The 16,198-nt window shown below is 49.0% G+C and overlaps 1 protein-coding gene across 7 annotated transcripts in view; it reads left to right on the top strand.

The window, feature by feature from the left end:
- The window catches only part of RTEL1 (regulator of telomere elongation helicase 1), a 1,752,068-nt gene that overhangs the window by 1,337,547 nt on the left and 398,323 nt on the right, over positions 1–16,198 (top strand). For all 7 annotated transcript variants that reach the window (XM_069650890.1, XM_069650893.1, XM_069650896.1 and 4 more), the window contains 3 exons: positions 9,691–9,806; positions 10,021–10,144; positions 10,479–10,644. In XM_069650890.1, coding sequence (XP_069506991.1) covers positions 9,691–9,806; positions 10,021–10,144; positions 10,479–10,644 — 406 coding nt within the window. The remainder of the gene's footprint in view (positions 1–9,690; positions 9,807–10,020; positions 10,145–10,478; positions 10,645–16,198) is intronic.

Raw genomic sequence — 16,198 nt, 5'->3', positions numbered from 1 at the left:
TACCGTCGAAGGCACCTCAGAAACATCTTTGAAGTCTGCCACCAATATTTTTCTGTTTCGAAGGAGAGTCTCTGGCTTTGTGGGCAAATGGAAAGAAATTACTTGTAACGCCAGGGTCCTTCAGCTAATCGAGTGGGGTTATTGCCTCCCGTTTTTGAAGAAACCACCGGACAGACCACTGCCTTGCGCCCAACAGCTGGAACGGGAGCTGCAGGAAGAGCTGCAGGCCCTTCTTTTTGAAGGGAGCAGTAGAGGTGGTCCCAGCCAACGAAATGGTATCGGGTTGGTACTCCCGATACTTCCTGGTTCCCACGAAATGGTTCCTGGTCCTCAGGGATTTGAACAAATTCCTGAAGAAGGACACATTCAGGATGATGATGGTGAGGGAAATTCCCTAGGCTCTGCATTTCCAAAACTGGCTGGTGTCGCTGAACCTTCAGAATGACTATTTTCACATGCCCATCCACAGGAAGCACAGGCGATTCCTAAGCTTAGTCATCCGGTACGCACATTATGAATTCATAGTGCTCACTTTTGGCTTGACCTTCGCCCCCAGGGTCTTTACCAAGCTGATGGCAGCAGTAGTGGCCCACCCAAGGAGAGCCTGGCGTCTTTGTGTTTCCATAGGTTGCGGTTTGGAGAAAATGGAGTAGTCATTGGGAACAGTACGTAAGTGGACAGACATTAAGGACAACCAACATTGGACTTTTTTAAGAACTCCAGCAGTCTCCTGGCATTAGCTTTCCTGCTCTTGCTGGGCCTTCCTGGTGGGGCAGGCAAGACTCTGGATGTGTGATCCCTTCAGTGGCTTCTCAGGAGCCAGTGGTCGCAGTACTTTTACAAGACTTTGAATGTCCTCCAGGTATCAAGGTCTGTGGTGAACTGCCTGATCTAGTGGAATGACAGAACAAACATGTTGGCGAGAGAACCTTTTTGGGTGCCATGGCCAGAGGAAAAGGTTGTCATGGAAGTCTTGCTGAAGGGCTGGGAAGCTCATTGTGGCCCCCTCCAGGTGAGCAGTTATTGGTGACGGCGAAAGGATTCCACATCAATCTGCTGGAGCTGCGAGCAGTCTAGCGCTGACTGCTTTTGTGCCATCTCTGAATGGGAAACATGTCCTGGTGTTAATGGACAACATAGTGACCATGTACTACCTCCACAAGCAGGGAGGCGTCAGATCACTGCCCCTATGCAGTAAGGCTATGAAGCTATGGTTTTGGATGCAGGAGACCAACATTTCAGCTTCTACAGCTCATCTGGCAGGGGTAGAGAATGGGTTAGCAGACGCTCTATGCAGGCAGAGCTCAGTCTCCCGTGAGTGGGAGCTATGCCCGGAGGTCATTAGGGATCTTCACCAGGTGGGGCACCCCAATGGTGGATCTGTTTGTGACGAAGGACAACACAAGTGCATGCATTTCTGTTTGAGGAATTTCGCCCGAGGGGGGCATTGAGGGATGAATTTCTGGTGGAGTGGGTCTTCGACATCCTTTGTGTTCTCGCCGCTACCAGTCATCCCTTGGGTTTGCAGTAGGTTGCAGAGATTCAGGGATCACCTGATTCTGATCAAACCAGGCAGGGCAAGGAGGGTGTGGTACCCAGATCTCCTGGAGCTGGCTGTATGCACACCTTCCTCAGAGGCCAGACCTCTTGTCACAGTTGGGAGGCAATGTGCTTCACGCAAACCTGGACCATCTCAACCTGCATGTTTGGCAATCGAGAATACAAGTGGGCAAGATGAAGGGTATTTGGCAGCTCTGTCAATTTTTAAAAGGCCGCATGAACAATATTCCTTCTTAACCATCCCTCTAGTGGCCCATTTTTTGAAGGACCTGCTTAATTCTTTCCCTCCTTCGCCTTTTGTGGTCCCTCAGTAGGAACTGCACTTAGTTCTCACCTTCCTGATGGTGACTCCATTTGAGCCTTTGCATTCAGCTCCCATCAGACTCGTCACATTGAAGACTGCTTTTTTTGTGGCAATCACGTCCGCTAGGAAGGACAGTGAATTGCAGGCACTTTGCAGAAAAAGCCCCGTTATTGAACTTTCTTAAAGAAAAAATACCCGGGAAGTACACCCGAAGTTTTACCAAAAGTGGTCTCCAATTGCATCTGGGCCAGAGCATCGATCTTCCAGCGTTGTACCCTCCAACCCAACATTCAAAGGACGAGGATAGGCTCCACAGAGTGGATCCCAAGAGGGTGCTGAGTTTTTACCTGGCTTTACAGGCTGTTTCAGAAAGAATGACCAGTTGTTTATTGCATTTTCGCAATCCAAGTGGGGGCGAGCATTTACTAAGTAAACGATCTCTCGCTGAATAGTGCTATGCAATTATGAATGTTACCAGATCGCGGAGAAGGAGGTTCCAGCAGGGCTTAGAGCCAACTCTACCAGAGTTGTGTTGTGGCCTTCTCGGCTCCTCACACGAGAGTGCCGGCTAGAGACATTTGTTGCGTGGCAATGTGATTTCTCTGCACACGTTTGCCAAACATTACAGCTTGGCTTCTGTGGCCGATGCGCGCTTTAGTAAGGCGGTCCTCCAGATTTCTTTGGTTTGATTTCCAACCCTCCTCCAGTATGGTTACTGCTTTGGGAGTCTATCAAGATGAGGAATCTGTTGGAGAATGCATTACATTGTAGAAGAAATTACTTAACAGTAATTTATTTTCTATTGTTTCTTCTCCCACAGATTCCTCATCACCCTCCAAGCATACCCTGCTTGGAAGTCCATGGTCTCAATCGCATTCTCTGGTCAAGTTTCCATGTGTAATGAAATGAGGAGCAGAGCGCTACATTTGGGCAGCAGCAATTCGTTGGTTCATTGCCAGACTGCCCTATGTCTTCTGGTTTTGTTCAAAGATTGAAATATGGAAGAAAAAGTTAAGCAAGCATTCAGTGTTTGCTGTTGTTGTTTCTATGTCTTCCTCCATTACTGTTTCCTATTGCAGGTTGTGCTTGGTGGGGGAGTGGGAGGGTGGGTTAGTGGAGAACTGAGGTAAGTGGGCATAGTGCATCCTTTTATACGGCCCACGACGTAATGTCCATTGTCGAGAAATGGAGTGGCTGTATACGAGTGAGTCGAGGACGATATCGAGCAGCACTACGTCCCCAGTCGATTTATTTTTTCAAGCATCTGATGCTGTATAGCAATCTATCAAGATGAGGAATCTGTGGGACAAGCATCCATAGAAAGAACATTACTAGTCTGCTGGATGGCTACTCCCATGGATTCCTCATTGCCCTTCCAACCATCCCCTCCACTAGAGAATGCTGATAGATATTGTAAGGGAAAAGAGAGAGAAAATAGAATTGTTTTGTATATATATGTATGTATTATGCACCTATATTCGTACAGAGAGAAAGACGTTTTTCACCCTGATGATTCCAGCGGCTGATGAGCATGTGGAAAAAGGGGTAGAACTGAGATCAGAGGGCTTGGTGCTTTCTTTTGTACTGATGGCATCGTCGCTTCCTATGTCAAGTAGTAGACCGGGGGACGAAGCAGACACCAGTGGGCATGACGCCCCCCATAATATTTCTGTTGCCAACTGTGCCAGCGACATATATCCGAAGATGAGGAATCTGTGGGATAGCCATCCAGCAGAAAGAATATTATCCCTGTAAGAACAGAAGTGACAGACCTCTGACTCATCCTCTGACAAACTGACCTGTCCCCTACTCCAAAGGCAATACTGTCTGTCTATCTGTTCCAAAAATAGGGCCAACATTTAGGCCCGTATCTCTGGAGCCTCTAACAAAACGGCTGAACTCTTCAAAATCTGCAAGTAACTATCCTTCTGCAGTTTCCACCTCCCCTCTTCTTTCTCAGGCCCTCTGTACTGCACTGGCCACCCATTTCACCTCTAGAACTCAGGACATTCTAACCTCTCTCTCATCTTCCCCTCGTCCACTCCTCCAGCTGCCCCCCTTCCTCCCTTGGCCTCTCGTCCACCCCTGCCCACTCTCTCCTTCTCACCTATCACAACGGATGAGATTTCTAGAGTAGTCCACTCTATGAAGGTCTCCTCCAAACAGGTTTCTCCCTGTTCTTCCAGAACCATTAAGGACAACATCTCCTCCCTTGCCTTGGCTCTTGCTGATTTCTGCAACCATTACTGAACATATGGCTCTTTCCCATCTTCCCTCCAGCACTCCTTTGTGCACCGTCTCCTAGAAAAAGCCTTCAGCCGACCCCTTGTGTCCAGCCAACTACCTCCCTATCGCTACTACACCGTTCCTTGGGAAACTCTTGGAGAAGTTGGTCTTCCCTCAACTGACCCGACACACTGAGCTCGTTGATTGTTTACTTGACCATCAAGCTGGATTCCGAGCATCCAGAGGCATGGAAACTGCTCTCCTGAACAAACGTGAAGATTTGCTCGCAAATCTTGACTCTAACCCTCCTGCTGTTCCCATTCTCCTTGACCTCTCTTCTGCCTTTGACACTGTTAATCCTCATACAGTGGCTCCAAGATAGTCTTGGTATCTTAGACCAGGCATTGGATTGGTTGACCTCCTTCCTCACTGACAGCTCTTCTCAGGTGCTTCTGGGCTCCTTCTCCTCCACCACCATTTGCTCCACCCTCACTCGCTTGCACCCAAGGCTCTAGCCTCTAGCTTGGCTTCTCAACATCTACCTTGCACCTCTTGCTCACCTGATCTCTGCCTTCTCTCCTCATTTCCAGTGTTACACAGACGACACACAACTCTTCAAGCTCCCCTCTTCCTCTTCCCCCCCTCTAACATCCCGGACTGCCTATCTGCTATTCGTTCTTGGAGCACCTCCAATGATCTCTCTTTAAATGCCAGTAAGACTGAGATTCTTCATATCGGGACACCTGCTCCTCACCTCCCTCCTCCACTCTGGCTGCCCTCTATGGGTCCATCTCCCTCTTCTTCCATTGAGGCCAGAAATCTTGGGGTCATCTTAGACTCCTCTCTCTCCTTTACGCCTCACATCTTGCACTTTGCCAAGAAGGCCCACTTTCAACTTCACCTCCTTAGAGGCATTCTCCCTTTCCTCATCTTCCTCCAGAAGCTCAACATCACTAGAGCTCAAGTCCTCTCCAGGCTGGATTACTGGAACATCCTCTTCCTCAACCTGCCTCTTTCTTCACTCTGTCCTCGTCAACTAATCCAGAATAGGGCTGCAAGACTTATCCTTGGCCTCAAGCCCTGGGATCGTATCTCTCCAGCTCTAAAATATCTCCACTGGCTCCCAGTTGCTGCAAGGATCAAATTTGCATCATCCGCAAGGCTGTTTGGTGCCACGCTACCTGCAATTCTCTCTTACTAAATAAACTCTTTCCAGATCCCTTCGATCCTCTGGCTCCAACTCTCTGCTGATCAAACTTTTCTCCAAGGTGAGGGCTGGGACAGATCTCCTTCCTCAGCTGGCTCCGCCCGCCCTCCTATGGATCAGTCTCTCTCTCTCTCTCCCTCTCCCTCTCTCTCTCTCTCTCTCTCTCTCTCTGTCTTGAACCAATTGGGTCCTGGCACTCTGACCTATCGCCACCAACACCCCCCCCAGCCCCCCTCTCTGCACTGCCCTCTTGGCACACAACCGCCTTTGGGTGGATTGTCTCCGCCCAGTACTTACCTGTTGGTCGGTTGACGTTCCTCTTCACACAGAACTTCTCTCCCCATGCACTTACCTGTTGCCCCCCTTTGAACAGCACCTCTTGCACTTCCCCCTCTGGAGGGCCCTAATAGCACTTACCTCCCACCCCCTCCCTTTTTCTCTCGCACTGCATGTTAGGTAAGATTTCCACAGAGCTGGTAAATCTTCCTTTCCTGGTTCAACTCCAGAACTTTTTGCTTTTCTAGTGGGATATTTTTCATTAATACCTCAGTGAGTGGGAACCTTTTTTTCCACACTCACCTGTCTTTAACTCTTTTTACGGGTGTCATTTTTAAGACTCTCCATAGTGTCTTTTTAAAGTTATCATGTCTAACAACTTATAGGCAATAAGTGCCTGTTGTTGCTGGGTTGCCCTAGGGGCCCCCATTTAACTTTCTTGTGCTAACCTTGAGTGAACTACAGTTCCCAAGGGTAGAAAGGATCTTTGGATCCCTTTTACATTTTATTCTGTGAAACCATCACACCCCACCTTATGTGGAGTGCTGGGGAGATCCAAGGTATCCCCTTTCACATTAAAACTGTAATAATTCTGATACAGTGACAAGCTTACCTTTAATGGCTGGTGGCAGTGATACCTTTTACTAATTTGGTGCACCTTTACCGGGTGTTGTATCACAGCTACAGTAAAGGCACCTAAGGGTGCTCATTTTACCAACATGGCCCCTGTCTTCTTTTTTTGCCATTTTAGTGTTTCTTGTAGTTTCTTGTTCCTTCCCCTGACATCCAGGGTGGGAAATTCCTTTGTGTGAGTTTTGTATTTGGCGGGAGTCCCCTGGACACCCCGCCCAGGCTCCAGTCAGTCTGTAAGCACAAGAAGTGGGGGAGGAGTCCAAAACTTCCCCCTCCTTTGTCTTAGGTCTTCCTTCAACTGGGCCAAATCCCAGTGGGGGGGTTGGATGTCCTGATTGGACGGCCAGACGCCCCTTTCATGTAAAATGCGGGGAGAGAATGCAGAGGTTGTGTTGCAGTTCCTGATAAATACTGGAAACCTGGAAGCTGAAGTCATGTCGACCACTGGAACAGAAAACCAAAGAGGATGACGAAGGAAAAGCGGAAGGAATGATTTCCAGCGACCGGAGAGCCTGCTGTGTAACGGGAGCCTGCTGCAGCCCTTCCTTCCGATCGACCTGGGGTCTCCGAAAACGACTACCCGAACCCAGAGCCTGGTGAGACCCACTAGACTCAGGAAGACCTGCATTTTGAGCCATCCCACGGGTTGCTGCGACCTTGCGTTCTTGCAATGCCCCAATACCCTGGGACCTCCAGCCACTGTGCGGTGCACGGTTTTCTGAATTCCGAATCTCGCTGAAACTTCGTGGGCATTCTGGTGTATCTCCAGAGACACGAATCGAGTCCAAAATGTCCCCTCAGAAGAGTGCTGGACCTTTTAAACGACGAGAATTCAACCGCAATTTTCTGTCTTCTTCTGTGCTCCTTCAAAAGGCGGCAAACCCGCAGAACCGCATTCAGCCGCGAGAGAAATCTTGCCTAGAGCCTTCTTCATCCATCCCTGCTGCAAAGTCCCTTCTGAGGTCTTGTGTTCAGTCTCCAGGACAAGGAATCCACTGACCGGTATTTGGCTGCAGTCTCTGAAGTTCTCCTGCTGCAATCTCTTCTTCATTGCTGAGGTACTGTGTTGGCTTGGGTGTATACTTACCTTAGGCCTGTTGGGATTTCTGTGTAGTCCTGGGGTGTTTTCTGTGATTGGGAGTTCCCTCGTCCAGTACACTCAGTCCCACTGCTAGAATCCTGCTAGGGTGTCTTCTGTGAAGCCCCTGGGCCCTCTTCTAACCCTAAAAGTAAAGTACTCACTTGTTTGCCAGTTTTCCTAAGGAAACTCTGACTTTTGCTACTAAAGAACCTATTCTAACACTGCATGTTGGTCACTAGTCCTATTGACCCCCCTTCTGCTACTGAGAACACTTATGCTCTAAGGGAAAGACTTTGAAGGGATTGGGACTTCTGCCTAGAAAATATATCAAGTGTTTTACTTACATGTAAAGAGTTGGCTAGTTGGTAACTGTAATTCTAAGAGTGACCAGTTACCAAAGTTCTTACTGATCTTGAATGTGTGATGCACTATTATTAAAAGTATGGTTAGCATCTTTTCTTCCTTAGCCAGTTTTACCAGTCTAAAAGAAAGTAGATGTAAAGGTATTTTACTCTCCTGTGATTAGGTTGTGCCTCTTTACAAAAGTAATGTGTTGGTTTCACCAGATTATTCCTGTAGGGTAATTGTATGAGTGTCCTCCAACTGTTGGTATCACCAGGTTAGTCCTGTTAGGATAACTATATGAGTGTACCCCAACTGGGTCTTGCTTCCCCTGACTTGCTGCTAATCTGTCCTTAATAAGTCTACATTAGGTTGTTGCCTACCTAGAATAACTATTCAGTAAAGTGTGACATTGGGTTTTACTTTCCCCTTCATTGTGAAGTTAAAGTAAGTGTGTTTTACTTACCTTGTGTTAGTTGTGTGCCATCCAAAACAAGTTATCAGAGTTATTGCTTACCTCATTCTGGAGCTCCCTGATTTCCAAAGCATCTGTAATTGTAAATTACATCCTGAGGTTTTACTCACCTGGTATAACTGTGTGTTATGACAAAAGTAGTTATAGGGTTTTTTTACTACACCTAGAATAAGTGTTTCAGTATTCACCAAAAAGTATGTTGTCCAGTTGACTGTTTGTGATTGTTCCAAGAGTCACTGTACAACTGGAAGGGCCTACTGTCCTTGTATTACCAAAAGTAATCTAAAAGTAACCATTGGTCTTTTACTCCCAAAGAATAGGCTTGACCTATACTAAATGTGTATAACAAGGTTTTGACTTCCCTAGAACTACTGTTAGGTGTTCCAAATAAGGTCTATACTTGAGTCTGTGTACTTTCAAGTATAGTGTTGTTTTATATTGTGATTTCATATAATGTGTTAGTGCCTACTTAACCCCTAGATTTATCCGGGCCTACCTGTATTTAAATAAATCCTTTATTTTTACAATACATAGTGTTTCAGTGTTTCTTTGGATCGTTTGTATGACCATTTCATTTGTACTATATCTACTGCCCTCTCTACCTCCTAAGATAAGCCTGGCTGCTCTGTCTACGCTACCCCGAACTCAGGTGGGTACAGCCTTATACTAAGAGTGGAGTCTTGTACTGCCTCAGTAGAATGGTTTTGCTAGGCCCTTAACTGGACTTCAGAAAAACTGTCCTAACACTGCATATGCACATTCTGAAACTCACAAGGCCTAGTAGGACCTCTGTTTGCTTTATTATTTATTAATTTTGTTTTCCACTGTATTATTTACTCCCTTGTTCCCTTCCCTTTTGCCTTGTGGTGCTATTAAACACTGTCTTATTGTGCAAGTGCCTTATAAATACCCAATAAATAAATACATTTGTTCTTTTCAATAAATATGCTTTGTTGACTTACCTGTGTGTGCTCATATGTAACTTGCTGTGCCTTGTACCAGCTCTCTCCCTTCCTGAGAGTGAACCCATACTAATTTGTGAGGTTTACCGTTGTGGGTCAGGTCTAACTTTCCTAACATTACGGTTATACTCTTTTTAAGGTTTTACCAGAGGAAATTTTAAAAAGCTCCTTGACACTTTGTGATAAACTTATAGACCCATCTCAAAGGCAGAAGCAAGCCGGTCAGATAGTACAGCGAGTAGAGCACTCGCTTTGACACCCGTGCAGAGCATGCTGATGCAGGTTCGAATCTCGGCAGGGGTAAACTCAGCCTTTCAACCTTCCGAGGTCGATAAATGAGCACCAAACACCGTGGGAAATGAGCAGCGCTTAGATACCTGAGGGTTCGTAGCGCTATATAAATGCACAAACAAACAGTCAAGCGAGCAGTACCAAAAGAAATGCCAAGGTGTGTACTTCCATTATGAATGTGTAAGGAAATAGCCGAATACTAGTGCCCGGGAGTCTGTTTCCTGTTCATTGTTTGATAGTGTGTAACAGGCCCTCGCAGTAGTGTTGCAGGAATCCTCAGTGGTCTCGCTCAAGACCTCCACTTAAAATACGATTTACCATTCTTTCCTACAGTTCTTATCTGGTCAGGAATGGTACAGACAGCAGGCATCAAGAGCAGTCAATCAAGCCATCGGCAGGGTCATCCGACATCGACAAGACTACGGGGCTATATTTCTCTGTGATCACAGGTCATTCTTTTGTTTTATTATAGCATGTCTTGCGACACGTCATGGCAGTCTACTGCATGCATTTGTGGAATTTCATGTGTGTATGTGTGTGTGTAAATGAATTCACTAAACCTAGATTATCTGATAACCCTTTACCCCCATACTAGCCCTGATTGGGGCAAATCCAAAGGAGACAGTCCTGAGACATCACTAGTGACATCTACCTTTTTCACAGGTTTACAAACACTGATGCCAGAGCCCAGCTGCCTTCCTGGGTACGTCCCTACGTGAAAGTCTATGACAACTTTGGACACATCATACGGGATGTCTCACAATTCTTCCGTGTTGCTCAGAAAATTGTGAGTACCATTATTTGTATGACCACGGTGCTATTTTATTGAGTGAAGGTAATCTTTATTTACAAGGAATATTTCCATAGCTCATCCTTTTTTCATTTATGCTTTTTGAGGGCTGTTTTGTTCAATCTTGTGGGTTCTGGACTGTTGGTTTAGACCTTTTTCTTAGTCATGAGATTCTGGGCCTTCAGTGGGCATGTCCCCTACTCTTTATACTTCATGAATGATTAGCCCTGAAAGTCACTTTTGATGCTTGTCACAAAGGAAGTGATTGTAAATTTATCAGATATTATCTTCTGGAAATCTCATCTGTCCTATCCCCTTTCTAACTATGCAGATGCCCCAGCCGACACCCAGGACAGACCGGAATGATGGCAGCATGTGCCAGGTGGAGCTGACCCATGGTGTAACTTCTGGCTCAGGTGCCTCTGGCTTGCCGGCCTCACTGATGAAAGCAAGGAGCTTGGACTCGCATGTCCCAAGCCTGAAGAGGAAGCGACTAGGTAAATGTTCATGTTTAAATCTTTTTGATTTGCTTTTATTTTCCATATCATTGTGTCTCAATTAGACGCTGTGACTGAAATGTGGGTTATTTGGTGTGCATGTGTAGATTGGTGAGGCAGTTAATTACGAGTGTTCTCTGTGCAGTTGGAGAGAAAGAGAAACTATGTTTCAAAGATGAGGCGGAGATGTAATAGAGGTGTGTACTCCATATAACAAGGATATGGTTCAAATATATGTAATTGAGGCAGCTAGATCAGATGTTGCTTTTTGGCTTTGTATTTGCTGACTTAGTGGTACACTTGACCTTCTCTTGCTTTTTGGTTTTTCTAACAGGAAAACATCTGATTTCTCCCTGAAAGCTACAACCCTGTTTTAGTTTTCTGCCCTATGTAGTCCATATGGCATTGTCAAAGGGCCCCATTTTGCCCCTGGGTGAGTCCTGGAACAATGGCCCATGTTTCAGGCAGAGTGGTGGAATTCACTATGCGACTTGGGTGCCACAATCTGCTTTATGATGTTATGCCCAGAAGAAGAGGTAAAGAGAGCCCAGCACCACCTCAAAAGAGACACCCTCTGACTAAGATCTAAGGGACCTCAAGAAGGAGATGAAAGGAATGCAGATCTGGTTTGGAACCCCTTGAGGCCTGAAGTACTGGTCAGGAATCCTTGTCCCAGGTTAAAAATAGAACATGTATTAGTCATCAAAAAGAAATGCAGCTTGCCAGAGAAGGGGAGCAGGAAAAGTAGCTTAGTAGCCCACTCCCCAGGAGCAAATCCTCTAAACTGCAGAATCTTAATAGAGTAAGATGCACATCTCCTGATCCATCAATGTAGTGTTTTCCTATCACCCCAATTCTCTTATGCATTGATATATCTGGACAAACCCTATGATCAACTTCGGTCTCAAGCAACTAACATCCACCAGACTCTTATTTTATGTGTTTATTATTTATATACAAGAAGGAATAATGCTCTTTTGATCCCAAAAGAATGTACGACAGATAGGAACGCAGGCTTGACAGGAATCAGTGAGCTTCTTACAATGGGGTGAGTTAAAGTTAGATTCAATGGATTGATTTTCTCCCGCAGATTCGTCATGATAGATATCCATCATCCAGCTCTGCTGTTCGGAAACTTTGCAACATGGGGCGTAGTGGACCTTGACTCGGCTGTCGATCGGTCTTATCTGGCTCTTGATCGTCGGCTCCAGGCGTGACGTCAGGTGTCGTATATGTATATACCATGTTACTACAACCCGTGCCTCAGTTCCCTTTTTCCTCATGCTTGCACGCTACATCGGGAACACGACTCGAGTTTACTCGCAGTTCTTATTGTACACTTTTTTCTCAAAAACCTCGACAGAATGTCGTCCAACAGGGTTTCGGGCTTCAGTCGATGCCGCAATTGCAAGGCCAAAATGTCTCTGACAGACCCCCACAACGTCTCTCTATGGTGTCTGGGTGCTAGCCACTACACGGAGGCCTGCGCAAAGATGCAGCCAAAATACCTGCATGAAGGTCCGGGAAACTGACTTTGGGTCGACCTGTCACCAAGTCTCGGGTGCAGTGACTAGTCCGTTCCTCGGAGGCAGAGACTGAGGAGCCCACCCTGTCAACGGGAAAGAATGACATTGTAAGAAGGCCAAGAAACAGAGCCATTCCACTTCTTCCTCGCGGAAGAAGCTGCAGCACCAATGCCATTGACGCAAGTCTAGCTCGCCGTCGGAATGAGGTAAGCCCTGAGTGGGGCAGACCACTCGGGAAGAGTTTTAAAGCCTCCATGTTAGAAATGTTTAACATGCAAGCAGCTGTAGGTGCAGATCTGGCCCGACCAGCAAGCTTCGGCGGCTAAAGCGGCGCTTGGTGCTCCCGACCTCAAGCCATCCACTCTGTCGACTTTGTCAGCGTCGAAAGAGTCTTCGTCTTCGGGTGTTGCTCCCATCAGGAATAAGTCACCGGAAGGCCGTAATGCTGAGGCCCCAGCCGCCCATCGATTACCTGAGCGTCCCTCAGCGCCGAGAGAACCTTCGGCATCGAAAGCTTCGGCTCCGAAACCTATCCTCAAGCCTTCGGCGCCGACAGTCGGCGATGGTTCATTTGGGCCACTGTCGAGGTTGTGTTTCTTTGATTCCATGCATTTCATTTTTCGGAAATTCAGGTACTCGGTCCTCAGGCGTCACGCACCTCCACGGCACATGTTGACTTCAACAGGGTGCAGCAGGTTTCCATCCTGCGAAGGACTCTTTCCGACTTTGGACCCCCACGCCCTCTGCCTCCGTTGCCTTGTCCCGACCACGGCTGGCAAGCTTGCATCGCGTGCAACAAGCTCTCTTCGAGGTCTCCGAAGAACAGGCTAGTCAGGTGGAGGGAGCTCTTCCAGAGGTCGCCTCCAGAGGACCTGAAGGACTTGGTCAAACATCGATCCAGGCCCAAGGTAGGGCCACTCTTTTCCAGCGCACCCCGCAAGGGAGACTCCTTTCCAGGGACGCGCCTGCGCGGGAGGAGCCTCTCGGGTTCTCATACCAGCACGAGTACCGAGGCTAATCCAGCTACCGGCCGAGGGGTCAGTTGATCCTCCCGGTGACAGTGCTGAGGGATTGGAAGGTTCTTTTACCGGGTCTTCGCTTGAGGGGCCAGACCCTACTACCGGCAACATGTCAGAGGGGGCACATATACACAGCGCTACCAGCAACTCCGCCAAGGGCGATACGCCTCCCACGTCTCAATCTGAGGTGCAGGGTATGCCTCATGCTCCTCACTGAAGAGTCCTGGACGAGGCTGGGCCCAGTGAGCCAAGCAACACAACGCAGGCACATGGAAGGCAGCTCGACAAGATGGCCGCCGTGCTGGACATTATGGACACCCATCCGATACTGCACCAAGGAAGGGAGAAGGTGGAGGAACGATTGTCGAGGTGGGATTGGTGTGAGCCAGGTACGTGGCCTACGGCCTATCCTTCATTTGCGCAGGGTAGGTTCCCGCTGCGTCCGTATGGGCAGGGCATGCAACAGCTCCACCAGGCGCCCGCTACCCCGACAATATCGCCTACCACCCCTCCGGCCTGCGAGGACAGGTTCTTCGAGAGGATCCTCAAGCTCATGAAATCTTCTCTGATGGGGATCATCCTCAAGGATGCCATCAGGGATGTGCTCCTGCCAATGCCTCAGGCGCCACAGGCCCCACTACAGGCGCTGCAGGCCCCAGTGCAGCCCCCGCCGCCCGCTCCGGCCCCCCAACCGATAGTGCAAGTGGTTTCGTAGCAGCTGCAGCCTCCAGCTCCGGTCTCCACACCCCAGCCTTTGGCTCCCAGCACCCCTCCACCAGGGCCAGACCCTCCAGACCATCAGGGGGACATGGACGAGGAAGAGGACCCCGACACACTGTCATCAGCCAAGGCCTTCCACAAACTTCTTGCAGGGCTGGCAGAGTACTTGCGCCTTCCTCAACTTGAATTTGAGCAACCAGCAGAGGGGGTGCTTGGCGAGGTCCTCACTCTACACCCCGTGGCTAGAACGGGGATCCAGATGCAGAAGGATGTTGTTGCCTTGGCCAAAAGCCGGTCAATCGAACCCTGGACGCCAAGTACAGGCAAATGGAGGGGGATATACTCTTGCTATCGGCCCATCCTCAGCCACACTCTTCAGTGATTGCTGCAGCATCACTCTACTCCAAGCCTCAGTCGTCCTCTGCCTCCCCGTCTGCGGCACTGCTAGGCAATCGGGAGAAGATCTTGGAGGCGTACAGGAAGAAGCTTTATTCCAACGCTTCACTACATCTTCGTCAAGCCAACCGGATGCCATGCTGGCAGCCGTTAACCAAAGGCTTTGGCGGGAAATTGCTGACTTTCTTCCAGAGCTTCTGGCGCAGAGCCAATCACGATTCAAGGCGGGACTGGCAGAGGCCAAAATGGTGGCACAAGACATCAAGGAGTCCACCGTGGCCCACATTGACGCCTCTGGCCGGGCCATTTGCATGGCCACGGACATGAGAAGAATGGCCTGGCTCAGTGCTACTAAGTTCAACCCGGATTTCCAGGAGCGCATTTTGGACCTGCTGTTCGAAGGGGATGACCTCTTCCACCCCACCACGGACGAGGAGCTGGATAAAAAGAAAAACAGCTTGCAAACAGCGAAGTCTTTATCCATCCTTACAAAGACCACGCCCAAAGCGTACACCCAGTCACAGCAGCGCTCGGACAAGGGGCGTACATACGGCGGGTTCTGTGGCTTCCAAGAGCATAGGTCCAGGCAGCCAGACCGTTCGCTGACCCAACATCGGCGCGAGCAACAAAAAGGGGAGGGGGAGTAAGGGCCTTTTCCATTCCCCCACCTCCGCAACAGCCTCAGAGGGAAAGAAGGCGTGACATGCCCCTCCAGGTCCACGTGTCCCCAGTGGGGGCAGGCTTGCTCTCCACGCGCACTTATGGTGCCAGAATTTTACGGACCCCTGGATCCTCTGTCATTTCGACAGGGTACCGTCTATCTATCCCTGCCTCTCCTCCCTCTTCCCCTCCACTTCCAGAGGTTAGGACAGCAACTCTTTTTGGCAGAGATCCGGTCGCTCGTCGAGAGCCAGGCAGTGGAGGAAGTCCCAGCCTCCCAGTGAGGGATGGGCTTCTACTCCAGGATTTTGCCATTCAGAAAAAGGACCAGGCGGGCCTGAGAGTTGTGCTGGACCTTTCCACCCTCAACCTCTCCCTACCTCTACAAAAATTCAAGATGGTTACGCCAGCGCTCATAGCGGAGACACTGTGCAGGGGAGACTGGATGTGCTCCCTGGATCTGAAAGACGCGTACCTACAAGTCCCGATTTGGAAGCCTCATTGTTCTTTTCTACGATTCAGAATCATGGGCTACCATTTCCAATATAAGGTACTTCCCTTTCGGCTTCAACTCGGCCTCCAGGGTCTTTACCAGACTGATGAACTCAGTGGCGGCCCTCATCAGGGCCCAGGCCCACCACATCTACCTGTACCTCGACGACTGGCTCCTCAGAGCTACATTTCCGGAAGCTGTGCACCTCACTTCCCACGCTCTTATGAACACACTACACAATCTGGGCATTTCGCTCAATCTCAAGAAGTCGCAGCTGCAGCCTACTCAGAGACTGACTTTCTTGGGGCTCATCTGGGACATGTGCTCTGAGAGAGTTTTTCCTTCGGTGAACAAGATCACGGCCATCAGGAGGGCCACTACACACTTCCTCAGCAGAGAGGTAACATCGGCCTGGTGGTACCAACACCTACTCTCTCTCATGGCAGCGGTCCTATTGGCCATCCCCCACACGAGACCCCCGTTGAGGATACAGCTGCACTTCGCAGCATCATGGAACCAGGAGAGGGGCTCTCAGGCGGATATGATAAATGTCCCTCCTTCTCTCCACCCTTACCTTACATGGTGGTCCACGGACTGCAACCTGCAGACGGGCACGCCCTTCGGCAACCTACCCTGCAGGTCACCATCACTATGGACTCCTCTCTCTAAGTATGGAGAGCCACCCAGGACAGTCACTGCGTCCATGGCACCTGGACGTGGCAGGAGCAGGAGTACCACAT

This window comes from Ambystoma mexicanum, chromosome 3p (assembly GCF_040938575.1).
Source record: "Ambystoma mexicanum isolate Mex_15411 chromosome 3p, UKY_AmexF1_1, whole genome shotgun sequence".
Taxonomy (NCBI): Eukaryota; Metazoa; Chordata; class Amphibia; order Caudata; family Ambystomatidae; genus Ambystoma; species Ambystoma mexicanum.
This window is presented reverse-complemented; position numbering and strand designations above follow the sequence as displayed.